The sequence below is a fragment of the Phasianus colchicus genome, chromosome 5, assembly GCF_987193195.1.
Source record: "Phasianus colchicus chromosome 5, bPhaCol1.hap1.1, whole genome shotgun sequence".
Lineage (NCBI taxonomy): Eukaryota > Metazoa > Chordata > Aves > Galliformes > Phasianidae > Phasianus > Phasianus colchicus.
The window spans coordinates 54,271,903-54,295,450 of NC_143440.1; the positions used below are offsets into that span (position 1 = coordinate 54,271,903).

The 23,548-nt window shown below is 39.7% G+C and overlaps 1 protein-coding gene across 1 annotated transcript in view; it reads left to right on the top strand.

Moving 5' to 3' along the window:
• The window catches only part of ESR2 (estrogen receptor 2), a 73,643-nt gene that overhangs the window by 44,197 nt on the left and 5,898 nt on the right, over positions 1-23,548 (top strand). The window contains exons 5-10 of the mRNA XM_090141786.1: positions 2,846-3,021; positions 5,546-5,662; positions 14,873-15,163; positions 19,502-19,640; positions 21,649-21,782; positions 23,366-23,540. Of these exons, the coding sequence (XP_089997912.1) occupies positions 2,846-3,021; positions 5,546-5,662; positions 14,873-15,163; positions 19,502-19,640; positions 21,649-21,782; positions 23,366-23,540 (1,032 nt within the window). The remainder of the gene's footprint in view (positions 1-2,845; positions 3,022-5,545; positions 5,663-14,872; positions 15,164-19,501; positions 19,641-21,648; positions 21,783-23,365; positions 23,541-23,548) is intronic.

The following is a 23,548-nucleotide window of genomic DNA, read 5'->3' on the forward strand; positions in this document are numbered from 1 at the left end:
GTGATCCTAGATAGCCAGCATGGCTTCACCAGGGGAAGGTCATGCTTAACTAATCTTGTGGCCTTCTATGATGGAGTGACGGCATTGGTGGACGAAGGGAAGGCAACTGATGTCATTTACCTGGACCTGAGCAAGGCCTTTGACATGGTCCCCCATCACATCCTCATCTCCAAACTGGAGGGAAGTGGATTTGACGGGTGGACAACTAGATGGATAAGCAATTGGTTGAAAGGCCGCAGACAGAGGGTGGTGGTCAATGGCTCTATGTCCAGGTGGAGGCCGGTAACGAGCGGTGTCCCTCAAGGGTCTGTCTTGGGACCGGTGCTCTTTAACATCTTTATTAATGACATCGATGAGGGAATGGAGTGCACCCTCAGCAAGTTTGCTGATGACACCAAGCTGAGTGGTGCAGTCGATACGGTGGAGGGAATGGAGGCCATTCAGAGGGACCTTGACAGGCTGGAAAGCTGGGCTCGGGTGAACCTAATGAGGTTCAATAAGGCAAAGTGCAAGGTTTTGCACTTGGGCCGGAAGAACCCCAGGCACCTGTACAGGCTGGGGGGAGTTGTCCTTGAGAGCAGCTCGGCAGAGAAAGACCTAGGGGTCCTGATAGATGAGAAACTTAACATGAGCCAGCAGTGCGCTCTGGCAGCCCGGAAAGCAAATGGGATCCTGGGCTCCATCAGGAGAGGGGTGGTCAGCAGGGATAGGGAGGTGATTGTCCCTCTCTACTCTGCTCTTGTGAGGCCCCATCTGGAGTACTGTGTTCAGGTGTGGAGCCCTCAGTACAAAAAAGACATGGAGATTTTGGAAAGGGTCCAGAGGAGGGCCACGAAGATGATCAGGGGGCTGGAGAACCTCCCCTATGAGGACAGGCTGAGGGAGTTGGGTTTGTTCAGCCTGGAGAAGAGAAGGTTGCGGGGCGACCTCATTGCAGCCTTTCAATATCTGAAGGGAACTTACTCCCAGGAGGGGAGTAAACTCTTCATAAGGGCTGATAATAGCAGGACACGGGGAAATGGTTTTAAGTTAAAAGAGGGAAGATTTAGGTTGGATGTTAGGGGGAAGTTTTTTACTAGGAGGGTGGTTAGGTCCTGGAACAGGCTGCCCAGGGATGTTGTGGATCCCCCGTCCTTGGAGGTGTTCAAGACCAGGTTGGACGAGGCTCTGGGCAACCTGATCTAGTAAAGGTGTATGTTTGGTGGCCCTGCTAGGCAGGGGGGTTGGAACTACATGATCCTTGAGGTCCCCTCCAACCCAGGTCATTCTGTGATTCTGTGATTCTGTGACTGGTAGGTAAAAAGCAGCACTCTTTTGTGTGATGTTACTATTTGTACTGTTTCCTTATTGTCATCTGGAACAGCTTTGTGCTCTAACAAGGGCAATAAACATAGTTTGCTACAGATTATCAATCAGTCACTGAGATGCTCTCTGACTGATCTGGATTCTCTTCTGATTCTAACAATTTGATCTTGATTCTTAAGTAGAGCTACCTCTGATACTGATGTGAAATACCAGGCTACTTTTTCTCCCAAACACAGGGAATTAGAAAAGAGCAGCAATGTATTTTCCTTCTTGCTTTAGCAGCATATTAGGGATGTCTGCGTGGTACAGTCCCTTTAGTCTAAGGGAGCGTTTCCCCAGTGTAGCAGAAGGGGAAATTTGTCAGTGATTCAGAAATCCTTTAACTGTATGTGTGTCATCAGAGACCAGGCTCACTAAATGTCTAAACACCTTTATTCCCTGTAACAGCTGGATAAGTTAACTTTTAAAAAAATCTTGCTGTAGCTTAATTCTATGATAAATGTCGTAAGTTTTCTGTTTTGCTATTTGCTCAGAGAGGCACTTTTTTTCCCTCTTTTTTTCCCAAATCTTTTATTAGAAAACTGGAAAACATTGTCCTCAAATATCTGTGACCTGAAAGTTTTTTCACTGGTGCGTCGGTGTTTTTGTCCTTACCTCCTGTCATAAGCCAGCACAAAGTCTACTTTTAATGTGTTGATTAAAGTCTCTATTACAGCAATTTCAACATGTTTCCACCATTCTGTTTAAATTTGCTCTTGTTGGTGAGCAGATTTCTACTCTGGAAGTGTACCCTTGTTCTTCAGAAGTCGCACAAACTGTGCAACCTGCTGTCTCATTCCAGCTGATGTTTCTTCTCTTTAATATTGCTGGAAGGGAGCATGAGGAGAACTCTGCATGAGAAGCTTCTGTGCTTAAATGTATGCCTTTAAGTTCATTGTACAGCTTTCCTTCTGTCAAGCTGGTACTGAGAGTATGCATATGACAGTATTTTCTCTCTAGCTCAATACTGTATTGACATGAAGGTAAGATATGCTAAAACTACCAAGAAAATGGTGTCCAGAGAAGTATACAATGGATGTCCTTCCTATGCCTAAAGCTTGCTTTACTGATGATCCAAGTTCCTTTTCTCTTTCTGTTTGTTTACTGGATCTTAGTGTCAAAAGTTGGTTGTCCTTCCATGTTTTTATTCTGTTCTAATGTTAATTGAATTCCAAAGAATAATTCCAGTAAGTTGGAACAACTTGGTGCACTTCAGAAATGCATCTTATTAATTTATGCAGCACAATATGTATTTTTCTAATATATGAAAGCATTTTATTGATGATGTTTCTCCATTATCCTTGTATTCTTACCTCCTTTTATTCATCATTTCCACTGTTATGCTAATCAGCATTGGTGGTCACCTTGAACAGAAATCTAACATTTTGAGCTGTTCGTTCACATCTCAAGTGAAAAATAATGAAATCCTTTGCTAGATTTACGTAGCTATAATGGGACTGGATTCATTTTTTCCTTTTATAACGTTTTTCTTCTCTATCAGAGAGACATTAAAAAGAAGAACTAATGGCGATGACTGTACAAGCCCAATTGCAAGTAATCCTGGCTCGAAAAGAGACGCCCACTTCTGCGCAGTCTGCAGTGACTATGCTTCAGGGTATCACTATGGAGTCTGGTCATGTGAAGGCTGTAAAGCATTCTTTAAAAGAAGTATTCAAGGTAGGAAAATCAGCTTTTGATGGTTTAGCTTAAGTAAGCTTTTCTTATGATCAGAGACTGCAGCAATTGCTCTGGTAGTGCGTTGAAAATTCTGGTGTGCAGTGCTGCATGTAAGTAGAACAATGTATGATTTGATTGCTTTGTCTTTTGGTTCTTCTGTCATAAACACCTGGAAACATTACAAAGCAAGCAACTCATTTCTTTAGAGAAGAGGTGGAGCGCATGTCATGGGAGAGTCCTGCAGCAATGGCCTCAGTGGGATGGCACTGCACACCTATAAATCTGATTTCAGTTTGTGTTGCAAAGTAGATGCAGTAATTGTGAATTTGTTATAGGAGATGCAGAGTAGGTACCTCTCACAAGCAAAAGTTTTGGATGAGCTATTCCTAACGAGAGTATGTTGTTTGGAATTATTGAGTCATAGCATATAATATCTACATCCATGGTTGCAATCACAGGCTACTTATGGCAGTGACTTATGCACTGTATTACAGCTTAGTATCACATTTGCTTCTTATCCTTGGCCCTGGTCGTCATGTCCGGAGGCCTCCAGTTGACATTGAATGCTAACTACAGATACCAACACAGAAACTTCTATTGTTCTTTGTTCTGTAATCTTCTCTTCCTCTGCTGCATGAGGCCTTCAGCAGTCTTTGAGGTATTTTCTTTTGGCTCACTTTGGCAGAGTTGGTGTCACCATTAGAATCAAATTTAAAACTAGTTGGCCTTTCCAATTTATTGTGCAAGTTCTGTGCAGGTGAATAACAGTTTCTACAAATTGGTGAAAGTTCTTTTGACTTTTTAAAATAATTGAAGATAACTTTGTCTCCAGTTATCACAAATGGAGACTGAGTTTAGTCTCAAAGTGTTTTCTGTCAGGAAAATTATTTGCCTGCTCTGTGCTGATCACATGTGCTGTGGTCATGAACAATTTGCCTACTGTGTTCTTTTGTACACCTTACTGTACCCTGTCAGGTAATATTTGTTTGTAATTCAAATAAGTGAAAGTTCTTGGCATAAAATGCTATTGAGTGTTCAGTTGCAACCACTGTTATGAAGGATGCTGCTTATAAAAATCAAAAAGTTATGGGCCACCTGGAGCCAAGCATTTAGCTTTTGGCCTATGGTAGGCCCAGAATTGAAATTAAACGTTATGACTGGGCAAATGTGTGTGGTCTACTGCTTGTCTATGTTGGTCGTATATCAGTTCCATATCTCTGAACATCTGCCTGCAAAATAAACGATCTCAAGGACATGGGAGTTTCAAGCCACTTTATGCTCCTTTGTGCTTGGGTTATAGAGCAGCAGAGAGCTTCTCCTTCCTTTCCCCCTGTGTTGTGTGAAGAGTGATAAACAGTAATTTGTTTTTCAGTTGTATCTACCCGAAGGAAGTGGGACAAACTGTAACCTGATCTCTTCTTTTTAAAACTCTGTTGGTTCAAAAATTCAAGGTTAAAATTATTTTAATTTTGCAAGGAAATTGTCACAATGGTTCAGTTAGATAATTACTCTTGGGGACATGAACTCTTGGACTTGCTCATGAATCAAGGCAAAACACAAAACCAAACAAACAACCACCCTACTTTGTAGTCTGCTGTATCATTGTCTCATCCATTCTTAATGTTTAAAAAAAAAAAAACAAAAAAATCTTAGAGAAACAACCTGAGAGAAAGGAAATTAAGAAATGTAAATTATTGAATATTTTTGTAATCTTTGGTGATGACTGCAAGAGAGATCTACAGTATTTGGCAGGTAGTTTGGTTGCATTTAGATCAACTTCATAGTCAGGTCTAGCTTATAGGAATAAACTTTTGAACCAGTGTGTTGGTTAATTAGATACAACAGCGTAAAGAGATTCTGAGGAAAAGTGGGGTGAGATGGGAGAGAAGGGAAGACAGCTAGTGCAAATCAAAAACTTGTTGAAAATATATGGAAGTTGTATCTTGTGCTTGTGATTTTCTTTGCTTTGTACAGTATGCATTAATTTATGCCAATCTTCTTTCTCAGGCTTTTAATTTCAAAATAACAACAATAACAAAAACTTGTATCAGGGCCAATTCTCCAAAGGCTTCTTCAATCCTGGGACTCACCAAGCCAGAGAGAGAGTTCAGTAAATAGAGGAGTAGTTTACTTAAATCTTTGCAGACTGAGGTTGTGTGCACTGCTATTTCTAAATGTGCCGAGGACAAATTCTGCTCTCTGCCATCTGTAGAAGCCCAATATACAGTAAGATGTTTTAGGCTGGGAGCAAATTTCCACAAGAGTGTATGTCTCATTTTCAATAATGTATTGGTATTATAAGATGCTTGGTTATCTAATGGCCAACAGTAAAAGCTGATCTTTCTGGTTGCATTTTAAGGCCACAGAACGATGTTTTCAGTACAGGACAAATATGTGATTTTGCATTGTTTAAATTAATGGAGCTTAAATAAGAAATAGATGAGATGCTTAAAATCCCTGATTTGGGAAATAGTCAAGAGAGATTGGTGGAGATGTTAAATTTTTCTCCTTTACTCTGCTGCAGGACATAATGATTACATCTGCCCAGCTACCAATCAATGCACGATAGACAAAAACAGGCGCAAAAGCTGCCAGGCATGCCGGCTACGGAAATGCTATGAAGTGGGAATGATGAAATGTGGTGAGTTCTGTGTGTCGGTGTTGCTTACTTGGGATTTGTTGCCTTCAGTCAGTTCAGTGCAGCTTCCCCCCTAACCGATCCCCAGAATTCTAAAAAGGCACGATGAGGCAATTAGAGCAATGTTTAAGCAAGCTTTGTAGGTAGGAATGCACCAATTCTTAAAGCAGAAAGAGTCTGAATTTTTCTGAAGTTAACCTGTGGGAAGGAGTAGGGAGTAGATTAAATGCAGGAAAACTATTGTTCCTCTGCTGAGCTCTGTAAATGAAGCTTATTGCATGCTATATTCTGCAGAATGGGAACCAAGAATGCTTCTGCCTGAGCCTCAAGTCAAACTGAATCCTTTCTAATGTGGGGGTAAATGTACCATGACCTGTTGCTGAATGCAATGAAACAGCAGCAATTCTGCATCTGAGCAGTAGTAAAGTAGCCTGCTTCCAATGGTGACAAAGAATGAAGAGGGAGAAGTAGGAGTGAGACTAACATCTATGTAAAGCTACTGCTGAAAACTCTCAGCTTCTACAAGCTATCAGTTTGGGATCACTAATTCCCAAACTTAGTGATCTAGAAGAAGTTTCTTGCATTTATTAGGTCTCAGTGGGTTAATCAAATGACGACTTGTCCAGCCTCCCCGTTTTTGATCCTGTAAAGTCTTGGCATCTGTAACACCCCATAGCAAGAAGTTCTTCAGCTTGACTGCATGTCTTGTGAAGAACAAGTCATCCATTTTCCAGGCGCTTTCTGTGGGGCTTTATCTGCTTGTAGAGGGTTAGGAGGTACTTCTCTTTTTTCTTGTTGTTGCTTCTCACGGGCTTCTTTCATATGATGACTTCCCATTCTTTCATCAAAAGAAGCAGTGAACTATCTCAGTTTATCATTGCACTATCCAGCCTTTTGCTTTACTCCCCTCTACTTACTTCTGTTTCTTCACTATTAGAGTTTTAAAGATTACTTTTAAGAAGAAAATCCCTTAAAAGGTGTTTCAATATCTAAAGTGCTTTTATAGCCAAGGTTTATCTTTCTTATAGTTTTCCCAATGTTGATGATAGAAATAGTGCTTGTAAGTAATGTTTTTCCAGCCTACCATGGAAGGGACAAGGTGACTGCACCTGGTCCTTGGTGATTAGCAGGCATGCATATCATTTCATCTCATTTAATGCAGATACCTATTTCTATTTCAAAGCTTGCCTGTGTTTTTAACCTCCCACCGCTTTGATCTGAAGGCTGTTTGCAGAATATAATTTCTTTCATTAGGAACATTCTTCTGAATTCCATCCAGCATTTATTGCTGAATGTTTAATGCCCGTTCATTCTTGTGGCTTAGAGACTCTTTATTGTTAACGCTCTGGTTGTATTTATGGAGTACAGTCATATCCCCTCACAGCTTTTGTTTTATTAGACTATATAAACCAAGCAATCTCCTTGTAAAACAGTCCACTGAAAGGTTTTGGAAGTTAGGCTAGCTTGTCCCATAATAATCTCCGGGATGGACTAATGCATTTTGCACTTTGATGACGAAAATTGTAGAAGGTATTCCTGTGAGATCTCTTCCCTGTAGTAGCATTAAAACAAGGCTATGTCTGCAGGAGGTATTCTCTGCATGCAGCCCAGGATACTGTTTGTTTTCTCCATGGCTGTATCATACTCACGGTTTGTACTCATTCAGTGAGCTATTATGATTGTAGCCTCCTTGTTCAATTGTAGCTGATAACTCCCAGCTTAGAGCCACAATTTCAATTTGTGTTTGTACTCCTGAGGTACATATAATGTCTGTTACTCAAAGCAGCTGGTTCTTTCTTATTTTCTTCTGCACTGATGTATCTCACTGTTTTTTGTTCATGTGGTCTTAGCTACTTTTGCTGACTGGTATCCAGAAAAGAAAACCTTCTTGCAAAAAGGATACTTTTTGAAACTTTACTTTCTGAATAGCACTGCTGTCTCTTATTCAACTGTATGACTGAAAATTTTACTGTGTCTCCCTGAGAGTGTTTTCTATCAAGCTTCAGCTTTGGAGGGCTTTTGAAAAAGTTGATTCTACTGTGGCATAAGGTGAACCTCCACAATACTTCCTTCAAATGAATCCTTTTATCCTAATTGTCCAGAAAGTCCTGACTTGTGATTAGACCTCACAGACACTAAGGTGTTACAAGTAACGTAATGAATGCTTATGCAACATTAATGACACTTTAAAACTCATTTATGTACGGATATATTAGATGTGTCTATTATATCTGATACATTAAATACAATATGTAATGGGAGTTACATTTTAAAAATAATTCATTTTTTAAAATTAGTTTCAGTAGCATTGAAACCTGAGAATTTTGAGAATTTAATTTGAGAACCTTAAGAAGTTAATTAAAAAAGAAAAAGAAATCTAAAAATTGTGTGCCTGATAATTGAAGCTAAATTGTCTGTATTCCTTGATGAATTAAGAGACATCTATTTGTAAAGCTGATGCACAGGGACATGGTGGTCCCATTATTTGACAGATGTTTAAACCAGACAGATTTAAAAAGTGTATTTCTTGCATGAAACACAAATGACATTTCCTGCAGATCAGAGTGATTATCTTTCATTTTTTTTCTTCTTAGAGCAATGTTTTATTACCACTTTTATGCCATAGAAAGCCATAAAAGTGTACATTTTCTTTTTAATGAAGACTTTTCCTCATTCTCTGTGCTTTTCCCAGGTCACTTCGTGAACACATTGGTTCACTTCTGCTAAAACCTTGGATAGGATGGGATGGGATAGGATAGAATGGTTTGTCAGTGCATATTTGATTGGGAAGACTTGTTATCCAGAAGAAGTGGCAGAAGAACCTCAATTACCACTTTGCTGGTTTATGAAAGCTCATTATAAACTCTACACTGTTTGCACCAAACCTTTCAATCCTAATTTTGTGTAGCATAAATAGCCTCCTTGAGGAAAATGTGTTTGTGTGTGTATATTGTATGTTTCTGTGCATAAATGTACTTGAATAGTATGTGTTATTTTTAAAATAGTAGAAGAAAGTAGGAAAGTTTTCCTTTGGAGTTTCCTGGCTTGAAGACTCTTGAATGTCATTGCATTCGTAAATGTAGAGAAGTCAACCTGACAATCCACAGGTATTTCAGCGGAGCCTGGCTTGGAGGTTCTTTGTATTAAGCTGATAATGGATTTTCTAACAGGATATTTATCATACTGCTGGAAGCACAGGGTCTTAGACACTGTATCTGTAAATTTCTCTGTAGGAAGCCTGTGTTGCTGACTGTTCTAATCAAGAAAACTACTGCTAAATTTTGGCATTAGGAGTAATAGTAGAAAACTAATTGCAAAGAAAGCACTGTCACCAGGAACGAGGAAAGCAGAATTACTACAAATACATTAAAAGGAGATTCTGCCCTGAAGACTTGAATAAAATAGATCAGGATGAAAGAGATCTGCTCTTAGAACTTTCTGATGTTCACCTAGGGATCCTGAAATGGTCTGAGCTGTTTGCCCAAGGTAAAGAAAGAAGATGGGAGTTGCTTTATCATTTTGTTTTAGCCACCCTCTGTGCAGATATGCTGGAGCTTTTTCTTTTTTTGCTTCCCAAGGCTAAAATAAACATTCTTTGGTAAGAAGTCTTCAGTATCCTGTTGTTCCTGTTAGAATAGACTTAATTCTTCCAAAGACAGAGCTCTGTTTTGCCACCTCCCTGACGAAATGAGAACACTAATGATTCATGTTAAAAGGTAAAGGCTAGATACTGCCTCTGAGTACTGGTACTATTTCTTCAGTTTACAGAAAGAAAAGCAGATTTCTGTGTGATATGAATTTTGAAGTTCAGAATTTAGCTCTCTTTTTCTCCTCTATTTGTCTGCTGCTTGCAGATTCTGGATAGCTCTATATAGCACAAATACTGTAAACTATTTTTCACATAGAAAGAACACAGAAAAATGTTTCATGGCATTCACCAGGCATGAAATGTATTAATTGTGGTTCAGCTGTTTTGGAAATGACAGTAATTTCATCCCTTGTTCTCATATGTTCTTGGCTGACAGCAGCAACTTTGTCAGGCCTGCTCTTTGAATACAGGCATACTCAACAGAACGTTTGCATTTCCTTTCAAAGGTTACTTGAGTGCTAATGATTTACTAATAAAAACTTGCTCTCAAACATTACTGAACTGACTAGTTACATAAGCAGTTGTCAGGGACCAAAATCAACATTAAGAGTAACATGCCCAATTGTATACTGCCAGTAATTCCTGTTTGCAGTTTGTCCATAGGTGAGTGGAAAAAAGTTCTTTCTAAGGATTTAACATAGAATATTCCAAGTCACAGGGGTCCTATAGGATCATGAAGTCCAACCTCTATCTCCACACAGGACCACTCAAAATTCAAACCCTATGTCTGAGAGCACTGTACAATCTCTCCTTGAGCTCCTGCAGCTTGGGGCTGTGCCCACTGCCCTAGAGAGCCAATGCCATGACTGCTGCTCTGGTGAAGAACCTTTTTCCAATATCCAGCCTGACCCTCCACTACCTATGAGGAGCTGTAGGCCACTGTGAGGTCTCCCCTCGGCCTCCTCTGCTCTGAGCTGAGCAAACCCAGTGACTTCTTTCAGTGTGTTTTATTTCTTACATTCTTGCAGTCATTCACCCATGTGGCTTATGGTGCTGTAATTCGAGGTCTTGCCCTTAGTCTAGTGTTCTCAGCTGAATACAGCTATTTTCTTGTGCAAATAATTGCTCTAAATAAGAGGAGTGCAGTAGGAAGAATGAGAGATTTGATCATCTTATGCACTTTTCCAATTTCCTGAATTACCTTTATTTGAATGAATATTAGCTATTAAGTATATTTAGGGAGTTTGTGGCAATTTCAGTAATAGTCTCTAATCTTGGAAACTTTAAGTGTTTTAATGCTGTGCCTTTACAGGGGTTGACTCTTATCCCTATATACTGTAGCTATTTGTCTATAATTAAGCTTGTCTATAATTATTTCTTACATACAGATTTATCAGCACACATGCCTCTTGGATGCTAATAAGTGTATCAGGCAAAATTTTTCAGTCCTGCCCGAAGTTCACATTTAGATAGGAAGCACAAAAATTCCTTTACATTGCTTAAATGTTGTATTAATAGGAAAATCTGCTACTACCTAATGTGTCCATTGACTGGCAACCTTAAATGTTGCTTTCTTAGCTGTGTAATCTTACAGCTCTCTCTTTTTTTTCCCCAGATGAGTAAATTTAAATGTGGAAATAAATAACTTTAATTATGGATGAGTTGTGTTTTATGCACAGTGCTTAGCAAATTAGACTTTGTCTGCTTTGAAAATATGTGGCAATTAAAATTACACACAAAAATTAATTATTTTGTTCCCATTCCTTTTTTTTTTATTTTCTACTTCACATGTCCCTTTTATTTAATTTTTTATTTTTAGTTTTCCTTTTCAAAAGATCTGAGGACAGCTGATCAGAGCATATTGAGTCCTATAGCACTGGGTTCTCTTCAGTACCAGGAACTGAACTAGGATCGATCAGTAGGTTGCAAATTCTTGCCTGAGCTCGTGTCACTTATGATGTGCATCCAGTTTGCTGGATTTTTATCACCAGACATCTCCGTATCTCACTAGCTCCCCCTTCAGCCAGTAGCTTTTCTGGTCCCTTCAGCCAACTGCACTACTCTTCCACACGTCTAATTCAAAGGCTGCTCTTCTTCATGCCTTTTCTATTTGGGGGATTCACATTTCCAACAGGTATTGAAGGATGCATGTCATGGAGCAGCTGTTATTTTCTAATAGCCCAAGAAAATTCATCCTCCACAATGTGTCTCCCTATGGCTTTTAGTCTGCTCTGTTTTTCTTGTTCTGTCCTTCGAGGTGCCCATTTTCAAAACACTTCAGCAAGGCACTGTTCCTGCTTTCGTTCAGCTCTCTCCTGGTGATTACACTCTCTACCTTGCACATTTGTATGGAAGTCAGAGCCACGGATCTCTCTAAACAGAGCACTCCAATACCTCGGTGCTTCTTCATTCTGCCTCCAGTTGTACTTTTGTTTCAGTTTCTTAGCACATTGCTGACCTTTCCTCTTTATCCTTCCTGAAGGAAAATATTTACATACTTTCTGTGTATGGTGTGACTTCAGAACAGTCTGCAGGCCCCTGTGCTACTGGATTGTTTTTCTCCAGCTGATGAAGTGCATTCAGACTTTCCTCTTGACTTTCGTGCGTTAGTCCAAAAATGAGGCCTGGCAAAGTTCACTGCATCTTCCATGCATGTGTGGAGAAATCAGTCTCTGCCTTGCTGTCCTTTGACTTTCTCAAGAAAAAAAGGAATTTGCCCTGAAAGATGAAGAAATTGATTGTGACTTGTGTGGTTTTACAGGTAGAACTTTTTTTTTTTTTTTTAGAGTGTCATAATCAAGGTTGATTTTGTAAATGTACCATGAGATAATGCCTTCAGTTCTGTCTCTGCTGGTATGTTATCCTTCCCTGCTCAGCTTTGCTGGCAACGTCTAACTAGATTTCATTCAGCTAAACTAGAACTGTGTAATTCTGCAAATCCCTGATTATTTTCTGTCCATACAATATTTTCCATTTGTGTAAATGTCTTGCCAGTACTCAAGCCATTTCATCCTACTCCTTCTCAGGATACAAAACCATCCTTTTCCACAGTGAATTTGGAATTTAAGCCAGTACTTCCATCTGGTTCCAAACACTCCTCCAAATGCTTCATTCCACTTGGGTTCCTCCATGCCGGAGAACTGTTCAATGAACCAGCTTTGCCTCTTTGTCTTCTCCAAACTCATCTGCTTCCAGGTAGTGGGTGTTCTCTAATATTCAGATCTTCTTTACAATTCCCTTTTACATCTGATGCAGTGAGGTTTGTGACAACATGTAGTTGAAAGTTCCACACTTGTAAAGTCAAGGCAGACTTGTTAGTCATTAGCCAGTCTTTTTGATGCCTTCAGGTTATACCTGCCTGGCTTCTACATCTCATCCTTCTCACAGGTTGACTCAAATGATGCTTGACAGCTGCTGAAGACAAGACAGGATTGTGATCTGACAAGCCACATCATCTGGGAACATCCACCACTGAGAGTCTGCATTCACCCAACATCTAATTTAGCAATAGCATCTGAGATTGGGTTTTTGTGTGTGCGTGCCTTAACCCATTTTGTTTTTAATTCAGCTAATGTATGAACTCTTACTTTGCTAAATGAAACTCAGAGCCAGAATTGCATTGCCTCTTTAGAATGTAGACGACTCAAGTTCTATGTAACTGATAGATGTGGATGAGGAACGATAACAACTATTGAGTCCAGTAGCTTGATAGATGGGAAACTGCAACATTACTGTGTCTGCTAACAGCAAACGTGAGCAGCTGTTGCCATTAACAAAAACTCAATACCTATATCCACAGCCAGCCATGCTAACTGGCAGACACCACACCTAGCACTTATGCAAATAAGGAAGTAGTGGCACATATATGGTTTTATACAGTATGTATCCCTCCAGCATCTGGGTTTAAACACTCTGTCTGTTAGGCAGCTGGCCCCTACTTCCCTAGTCCACAGGAACCAGTGTCTGGTACTCAGCCCTTCTCTCTTGCATCAGTGTTACCAGTAGCTGGCCTTTGATTTCTCTGATCTTCCGTGTGTCTTTTTCACAAATTCTCTTGCTGATGTGCACACATGCAAATAGGTCTCTGGCAACTGGTCCAAACCCATGGCCCTACTGGTAGGTGACAAACAGATCCTCTGGTATGGCTAGAGGTTGGCTTGGAACTTCTGGTCACTACAAGAGAACTGAAAAGCCTTTCCTGCTGACTTATCTGGTGGGTGTCATTTCCAGACCGCAGGCTGGTCATTGTTCTTTGGTAGCCATGAGATTAGTCAGGGTGCTGGTTGGAACTGTTGGGATTTTTCCACCTTTGTTATTCATCCACTCCTTTTTCTTCATGTACTTTATGAAATATATAAAGAATAATAAAGAAGAACCACATTCTGTGGCTCTGATGTTCCTTTGGACAGCACACCAAAAAGGCTTAATTAGCTGTAGTATTGTCAAGATAGCAGTGCTACATGAAAGGATGCTTTTGTGTAGTTTATGGGACTGAAACAAAATGAGACAACCTATTACTGTGCTTTTAGACTCCACGGTTTCTACTAATAGAATAATAAATGTTGATCTAGATTTATGCTATCACTGGCATTTATGTATATATGAAAACTTAGTGTATGAATATCACGTCAGTAAAAGCATTGGCTAGCACAAAAAATTCTTTTGAAAGATTTAGAGGATAATTTCTCACTGATGTTGAAAATATTAACTCCTGGAGGATTCAAGCCTATGAATCTGTTTAGTAACTTAATATTTAAATAACCTGATTGTTTTTTTTTTTTTAATGTGATGAAAACTTGCATGTTAATTACTGCCAAAGTTTATTTATAAATAAACAAAAAAGGTGTGAGGGAAACAGACATCATGGCTGAGCACTGCATCAGCTGCCCACTGTTCTTAAACCCCTTAGCCTCTTTCCATGGCTGATCTTCAAGAACAGATTACAGTGATCCCACCAATAATACTGATAGGCAGAGAATGTTTGATGTTGTCTTAAAGAACAGTAAAAAATCATTCTGATAATTGAAGGTCTTTGTAAAAGGACTGGTCTGTGAAAGAGAAATAGCATTCTGCACGTGTAACTCCAAACTGGGGCTTGCTCTGTCTAGTTGTAGACACCCGAATTCACTTTGGGGAAACTCCTGCTGGCTTAAGTGGACATATGGAGAAGACAGGTTACCTTTCAGTAGTCCCTAGCTGAGCACCCAGCTAGCAGTGAGGCTGAGCTGTGCTTCTGGCTGAGATATTTACTCGCGGCTCAAACTTTAGAATTTTTTTTTTTCCAATTAACATTTAAAAGCAAATTTATTAGCCGAATTAAACAGCTTTTCATTAGTTGCATGTAAAGACTTGATTTATCTCTTTTTGATGTCGGTGGGATTTTCCCAGGGACTGCTAAAGTAGGTTCAAAAATAAACATTGTTTTCAGTTATTTTTTCTTCAGGAGGCTCCACTGAAGCAAAGTTAGGTCAATGTCGAATGCTCTAGAAAGTCCGAAACTTGATGTTTAACGTTAGAACATCCACTATTGAGGAGCTTTTCCCCTCCTCCCCAAACATTTGGTTCTGTACAGTGCAACAGCGAGAAAAACGTATTTCAATGCAACTGTGTACCTCTTGTGTCAGGATCAAGAAGAGAACGCTGTGGGTATCGAATCCTGCGCCGCCATCGTAATTCGGAAGATTGCATGGGCAAAACCAGGAAGTACAACGAGGCTGCGACCCGTGTAAAAGAGATCCTCCTCAGCACAGTCAGTCCAGAACAGTTTGTTTTAACTCTGCTTGAAGCTGAGCCTCCCAATGTGTTGGTGAGTCGTCCTAGCAAACCATTCACCGAGGCCTCCATGATGATGTCCCTGACAAAACTGGCAGACAAAGAGCTGGTTCACATGATTGGCTGGGCCAAAAAAATCCCTGGTAAGAATTTCAATCTCTTTTTTATCTATTTCATTTGATGCCTTAATGGCATAGCGCTGTAAATGTGTAGTGTGAAAGTCTTATGCTTTCTATGCTATCGCAGTAATGGACAAATTATCGCTCTCAGAATTTCACTTGGGAGCATTTTGAATCAGAAGTCAGCCTTGCCCATAATTTGATATCTGTCGTTAGCCAAGTACTTGTTCAGGTTGCTAAAAAGCATAGTTGATGTTACATGTTATTTTTATCTCATCAGCTTTAAATGCCTGATTAATCTGATTAAATTCATTAAAATGTGTGTTAACTAAACTGCTATTAGAAAAAAAAAAACAAAAACAAAAACTGAACAACACAAATGGTTTCCTTGAAATCTAATAAAGGCTTTGTATTGAAGTTGATGAAAAGTGCTTTGTAGCCAAGAACTGAGTCTCCATAACTGCTTCAGCTGACATAATTGTACATGCAAGAATCAGATTAAGATGTACATTGTATCGATCTCAGAATTATTGTGTGTTTTCCTTCAAACCAAAAATTAACATGCATGGTTTGGGCTGTTGCTCATGCAAAGAATTATGACTACATGTGTTGCCTTGAATGTAACTGCTCTCTGAAGCATCCACGGATGTGTTATTCTTTAACATCACGTATAATGTTCTGCTGGAAGTGAGCCCTACAGCTGCATGTACCTTGCACATCTGATGTGTTTTGCATTGTACCTAGCAATCCTAAGCCTTGTCCATCTGCACTGAGGAGGCAGCACCCCATGGCTGAGGGACTGCATCTCCTCATTACAGAATGCCCTGGTTAAGCTTCTGTGTTGAATGGTACAGGTGTGATAGTTCTCAGGTGTGCAAATTCCAGGTTAGGTGCTGGGAGGGAGATACTAGTACTGCATGAGCACCTGAAACCATGTAAGGGGATGTTCCTGTTAACATGGATTGTTTTAAACTGAGTGCAATTAAGCAGTATTTGAAAGGAAAAAATAAACTAACTTCTCTAATTGCAGATTCATTTCTGTTTTTATTTTTAATTGTCAGATTAAAAATGAAAATGGCAACAAAAGAAACCACAGCCTCAGCCAAAAATGAAACTGTTATATTTTAAACATTAAAGGAAAATCAGTTTCCAAACCAACTCCACTTTTGACATTGGTTACTTTTAGCTTCTCTTCAATGTATGTCAGAAGTAAAACCTTTTTCTTGGCAGTAAGAGAATTGTAAGAAGAAAGCCTGTTGAGGCAATCAAAGTCCTTCAAAACAGCTCCTGGGAACGTTTACACTTTATCATGTGTGTTTGTTTTTTGTGATCACTCATGTTATACAGAACAGAAATAAATACTGTTTTAGAAAAATGCCAAAAGTAATGTGAAATGCAGTATGTTCCCAGTTACAAATAACATCACAGTATAACGTGGCTTTTACAACATCGTCTTGAACGTGGATTTATTTCTTCCTTTAAAGTAAATAAGGTGATGAAGCTCAGCGCATAGGATTTCAGTTTGCAAATTCTTCCCTGAAGAATTCATGCAAAAAAAAAAAACTAATTTTATAATATTTTAATATATTTCTCTTCTAAATTAGTAGATGGATATTACTTTGATGGTCATCCTTAAGTAAAAGTAAATCTTTTTATTCTTTTCTTCATATCTTAGTGCTATATGTGCTATATTCTGATAGAGGTTCGTCTGAAGAGGAAATCTAAATCTTTTTCCTTTACTTAACTTTTAATGACCTTCTTTTATTATGAGTCTCACTCTGTGTGTATATTTTTGGTATACAGTCAGCTTGTTGGATTGAATTTTTGTTATTGCTCATAAAAGTAGAAGACAACACCTGGATTGTTACTTTTTTTTCTCATGACTTCCAATGATTTTAATTTGATGTTATCAGTAGGTATAACATAGCTTCTATAATTGCCTTTGACTCGGTTGACCTAGTTTAAGAGAGCTGAAGGAGCTCGTGGCTGTACCCACGTGGCTGAAAGATGGGATGTTGTCATGATATTGAAGTTTGGATTCATTATGGAACATAGATGCTGGCCAGAGTGATATCTTTGGGTAGCTACTGCATACCCAGAAGAAGATGGGTTTTTTTTTACTGTTGGTTTGTTTTTTTTTGTTTTGGTTTGGTTTTTTTTGTGCTGTTATGGCAGTATATCTTAGTAATTTATATTGAAGGATTAGCTATAGAGCACAGAATTTAAAGGACGGGATCTACAGCCATAGAAAAATGAGCAATTTACTGTACTCTGCAGCAAATGAGAAGGGACTTCAGATTCTGCAATAGAAGCTGTCATGCTAATGTGCTGTCCTCAACCTTTAAACACGATTGCTACGAAGAGGAAAGGAATAGTCTTAATAGCAGCACTCGATGTTCATAAATCATGCTGTTGGCAATGCGTATTTAGCAGGTGCCACCTGGGATACATCTGAATCCTTAATTACCTTTACACTGAAAACTGGGACTTGGTCTGACAGCTCTACTGGGATTTGTTTTTCAACCTCATAACTTGTTGTTTATGGTGGAGAAATCAGCGCGCGCCTCTGTAACTGTTGATTTAAATAAACCCCTGAAATGTCTTTGAGCTGTTGTTTCCCAGGAAACCATCCCTGTCGGTTGATCCTATTCACACTTCCATGGGTATTTTTCTAAAAGCACTTTTTAAATGATGAGGGTTTGGGTCTGGCAGATAATCTGCTGTTGGCTGCGAGTTCTGTAGTAAATTCTTTGACGGTGAAACCTGGGAGGGAAAGCACAGCTCGTGGGCTCCTGTTTGCTCCTCTTGGAGTAAAGCAGTAAGGCTCTCAGTGTGAAAGGCAGCACTTTCAGCGATGCAAAGAGAGAGCTTGCATTACCCGGCTTATGGTAACCTGGGGATGTCACTGACTGTCTTTCAGGGCAGTGCTTTAATGAGCTGAAAAAGTATGGAACATTTATATAAATTACTGGAAGCAGATTTCATGACAGCGCAAATGTATGGCGCACATTCGAGACGTCAGAGAACTGTCCAAAAAGATCTGCAGGAAACCCATCTCCCATGGTCAGGCCCCGTAATGATTTTTTTCATCATTTGGAGCCATAGTTACCAGCACATCTAAAGCTTAAGCACCTCTGTTAGCAGTCTTATCTGAAGTGTCTCTGCTTTGAGAACTTTTACCTGATCTTGATTTAGAACAGAGGTGCAGACTGAGTGCAGAACTGATCGTCATTGTCTCTGTGCTTTTCTTGGGCTTGCCTTTTGGTAATGGACACTTCTCCATTTTCTGCGTGGTTGTTGCTGTTAATTCTCTATTTTCCTTATGTGTGCATTTCTTATTTTTCTTTATTTGTAGAACCACTGAGTATCCCAAGTCGGAAGGGACCCCTAAGAACTATGGAGTTCAACTCCTTCTCTAAGGCTTTTTTTGTTGTTGTTACTTGCCCCTTCCTCTGCAAAAACACACAACTTCTCTCTTCTGGCTGTGTTGCCGCATTATCTGGCACTTGCTGGAAGTTCAGAGATAACTAAATGCTAGAAAAGATGCCCTATTGCATCAATTCTGTTCTTGCTTCTGGGGTGCCACGTATGAAGGCGATGCAGACATCACTACCATCATCAACTACCCTTGTCTTTCTTTTTTCTCTAATCGATCAACACGTGGCGTTTGCCAATAAGGTGATAACTCAGAGCAACTGAGATGTGGCTTCCTCCATAGGTACCGAACAAACCCAGAAACGTGGCTGCCACCAAGAGACAACCCTGCAAACAGCAACCTTATATGTTATGGGAAAAGAATGGTCTATTTTCATAGGAGTCCTCCACTGTATAATGTGATAAATCTTCAATAGATGTGAGTTTCCATAGTGGGTCCTTGGTACCTTCAAGACGTCTCTGGGGCTGTCATCTAAGGAGGCGCCTGCATGTAAGGCAGGTCTGCATTCACTTACTTGCCAATTGCACTTCAGCACTGCTCTGATTTGTTTATTTTCCATGAAGACTTTCCAGGCAAGGCTGGATAAGGCCCTGGGCAACCTGATTGAGCTGTGTTGTCACTGTTTGTTGCAGGAGGGTTGGACTAGATGGCCCTCAGAGGTCCCTTCCAACTCTAAGGTTTCTATGGTTCTATCACTTCAAATGTTTTGTGGAAGATGTGTCAAACATAATCACAACTAATTATGTTCCTATTTGAGATGGCAGCAATGGACTTCTGATATCAGTGCCTCTTTTTCTGTCTTTCTTCACAATCCATGTTTCTTCTTTTTTCTTTTTCTTTTTTTTTTTTTTGTATATTAAAGACATTTTTATAAAAACAGAGATGTAAACAAGTTGATTTATTTGATGCTGTTTTCATCATTTTAGGCTTTATTGATCTCAGCCTCTATGACCAAGTCAGGCTCTTGGAGAGCTGCTGGATGGAAGTTTTAATGATTGGTTTAATGTGGAGATCAATCGACCATCCTGGGAAATTAATTTTCGCCCCAGACCTTGTACTAGACAGGTAAGAGAAATCAACTTCTTGAGAGCCCTTCAGTTAGTGTGTTTGGAGGGAGATGAATGGAGAAAGGAAGTGTGTGAAATATTGGAGGTGATGTGAACGTTTAATTTAACAATATCATTCGCTTGTATTTTAACAATTATATCTTGAGAATTTACCTGTTGAGTGTTCAGGGCTCCAAATGCTAACATTATAGACATCAACACGATGTGCTCCTTTATCAAACAGCTTCCATTGGCCAGTAGATTTTCTCCCTGATTATTTAAAGTAGTTTATCTCAGATTTTTTTTCCTGTACCAAGTGCAGATTTCATAGCTACATTGATGAGCTTTGTAGCACTAGCCAAAAGGGATTTTAAAAAGTAACTTGCTGTTTAATATTGAAAGTTTCCTTCAAGCTTAGTAGAGTGTTTGCAAGCTTAAAACTTATTTATCCATAGCTATGTATCAGCATGGAAGAATATGGATTAGTAAGAATGTTTTACCACAGCATGTTAGAACAATTTGATGTGGGCTTCACATTGGTAAAAAGAGAGAATCTGCTGTCTTGGCAAGGAGTAAAATCTCTCTTAACCTTTTCAACCTAGGAGAATTCATATCTGCACCAATTTGGGCTCGAGCTAAATAATCGTTGCCATCATAGATTCAGAAAGCAAAATGGGTTAGTAAGAGAAATAAATTTGAATTACAGAAGATTTGAAGTAAATTGTGGTTTTCTCATATAAAATTCAATGCAAGGACACACTGGATTGTTCACTGCAATGATAAGAAAATGTACGATATGTTCAGTCCTCGAGAGCTAATAGGAGCCGAATAGAGCTGGCTTCCTCCATCTCCACAAAACTTAATGGAGTGGGAGCTAGCGAGCATCTGGGCATCCTGTATTATTTTTAAGATATGCTCGTGTGAACTTTAGCTACATTACCCACACAGTCTTTGTGGACGTACTTCTCTGATGCTCATGCCTTTGTCTTGATGCTGGCAGCTGCCAGTCCTCCTCCAAAGCTTGAATTTCTCCTTTGCCAAGAGGCACGTGAAAAGCCAGGCAGTACTGAGGCAGCTGCCTTTCTGCAGCCTGTACTTTCAGCTCCTGGGTGGTGTTACCTGCCTCAGCCTGAGCACTCAGCACCTCCCTTTGGAGACAGGAGTTCTCCTGTCCTTAGGTGTGCCTCACGTTAACAGCACTGCAGGCAAAATTCTTACAGGTGGTGTAAGAGGCATGCCTTTGAATACAGCATCATAGAGCTTTACTGCTTTGTAATGTTTAACAAAAAATGTGAAGCATTAATTTAAGTGGTTTAAAATTACTTCTGATTCATTTAAAGCCCATTGAAATGGCTAAAGGTATATGTATTTTTTCAGTTCATCCTCAGAACTGGAAACAGTACCATTTCTAATATCCAAAATGGAGGTTACAATCACCATTCACTTGCAACCATAAATAAATAAAATGAAACCAGCCAGACAAAATCCAAAGCTATTCAAACGTGAACACCTTCAACAAGCAAAAGGTGTTTTGGAGGGTTGTAGGAATTATCTTATTGTAAAAGAAACTTACTTTAGTGGGGCTTTCTTAATTATTAATTCTTTAGACCTCTGTCAGATACAAACAGGGATGTCACAGATCATGGAATGAATTCCTCATGAACCAAATCTAGCAAATGACTCAAGGTGGTGCTGTGCTCTGCCCTGTAGTACGTAGTTTAAAGCTGATTATCACAAATTATGTTGGTGTGAAGTTAAAGCCTCTTTACAGAAATATGGTCACACTTACCTGTGGTCAATCCTGTATGCACTTTAAACACTTTACAGAGAAAATTAGTTTCTTAGAGGCACTGACCTTTTATGCCATTGCAATTTTCCATTTAGATTTCTTGATAGAACCTTTAGAATGCTCCCACAGACGAGATGGATAGGCTTCTTGCAGCATTCTTTGTGCTATGGCTTTTATCTGGCTGAGTCAGAGTTCCTTAAAATCTACTTTTTTGGTAACATTTTAAATGTTTCCATAGGGACGAGGGGAAATGCGTAGAGGGAATTTTGGAAATCTTTGATATGCTCCTGGCCATGACCTCGAGGTTCCGAGAGCTGAAACTGCAGCACAAGGAGTATCTGTGTGTCAAGGCAATGATCCTCCTCAATTCCAGTGAGTACACAATTGCCTCTGACACTCACCAAATTATACTTATTTCAACTGCGGCTGGGAAATTAGTGTCTAAAAATGACAGAAATATCAAATGAGATAAAGCATAATTCAAAGGGAACACTAGAAATGGACTTCATCAAATCATAAGGGTTTTTGCTCAAGAAACTTCTAAGCCACATTGTTTGCTGGATTCAGAGTCTCTATCCTGCTCTAAAGAACTGCATGAGTAACCCCAAATCTGAAAACCTGCTCACAGGGTGGGTTTGTGACCCAGGCAGTGGGGATGTCCTTTTCAAATCTTGACCACAGTGATCAATCAGGAGTGCAGCTCAGAGCTCCATGGATCCTGGTTGTGAGTGATGCTCCTTCATGCCTATACAAGCCTGTTCTTTGTACTAGTAAAATTATTTACTCAACCGAGTGGCGATCAGTTGTGCTGAAATATTTCTATTTAATGATAATTAATTAGCAGAAATGCTAGAAAGAATTCAACAGTTCTGCAAGATGAATGTGAGGACAGAAAGTTTGCTTTGCAGCCTTCTACAGCCTGCGGTAAAATCCTTTTATTCCCCAGAACATTTTGTAAGGTCAAAAGAAAAACAACAACAACAACAACAGAAACAACCGAAAGCCATCTGTATATAGAATGATGATACTATTTACATCTACTGTTTTCAGCATGAAGCTTTTGTGTAACTCTCAGCACTGTTTCCGAAGGGGAATAGTCCAGCTGTTTTCTGACTTGTTTGTAGAACAGATTCCATTATTTCAACTGACAACAGAGCTCTTCCATTTATTTTTATTTAGCCAAAGGGGGGAAAAAATGCTCATTAGCCATGGCTTTTTTAAAAGCTTCACCTCCCAAAAAACCAAACCACTTCTCCTCTCAAGGCTCTCCTTCCTTAGTAAGGTTAGTCTGTTACTTCTGGTGTTCAAGTTGTTCGGGAGCTTTCTCCATCCATAGGCATCTTTGGGATTCTCTATCAAGAATACCAGTGAGTGTTCCCAGACTTTCCTCGTGGCAATTTATTCTTTCTTCTCCCCACTCCCCTTTCTTCTGCTTTTGCTGACTTCTGAGGTGTCTCACAGTAGGCAGGTGCTGTCCTGTGGCACCATGATGAGCTGTTGGGAGCCTACAGCAGTCAGTAAGAACAGCCACTCTCCTCCTCCCTTGAATTTACTTGGAGAAAAAAGCTTTTGGTTGTTTTTTTTTTCAGCATGATAGAAGCTAAAGGGCATGGTGCAATGTGATTCAAAGGAAAAAACCCTGGAGAATGGAAGGCACATCTGCTTCCCCACAGACTGAGAGCTCAGTCTGACTGAAGAGTCTGTGCTCAGTGTGTTGTCTTGGGAGGATCTGGGAGAGTTAATCACTATGCAATCGATGTAGAAATCCCATTTGGATGAAGAAATACAAGCTGAAGCTTGGCGTGTTACATGCAGCACTGTTTGTATTGTGTTGGGTGTGTGAGTGTGTCAGGAAATACAACTTTTCTTATCCTGTGAATTATTACATTGGAAGACAATCCACAGTTAGAGTTTTTTGTGCCTCACAAGCAGAATTTCTTTGTCTTCTCTGGTAGGCATGTTTCCCTTGTCAGCAGAAGAACCTGAAAGCAACAGGAAACTGCACCACCTGCTCAATGTGGTCACAGATGCTCTGGTGTGGGTTATTGCAAAGAGTGGAATCCCCTCCCAGCAGCAAACAACTCGCCTGGCCAATCTGCTGATGCTGCTCTCCCACGTCAGACATGCAAGGTAAATCT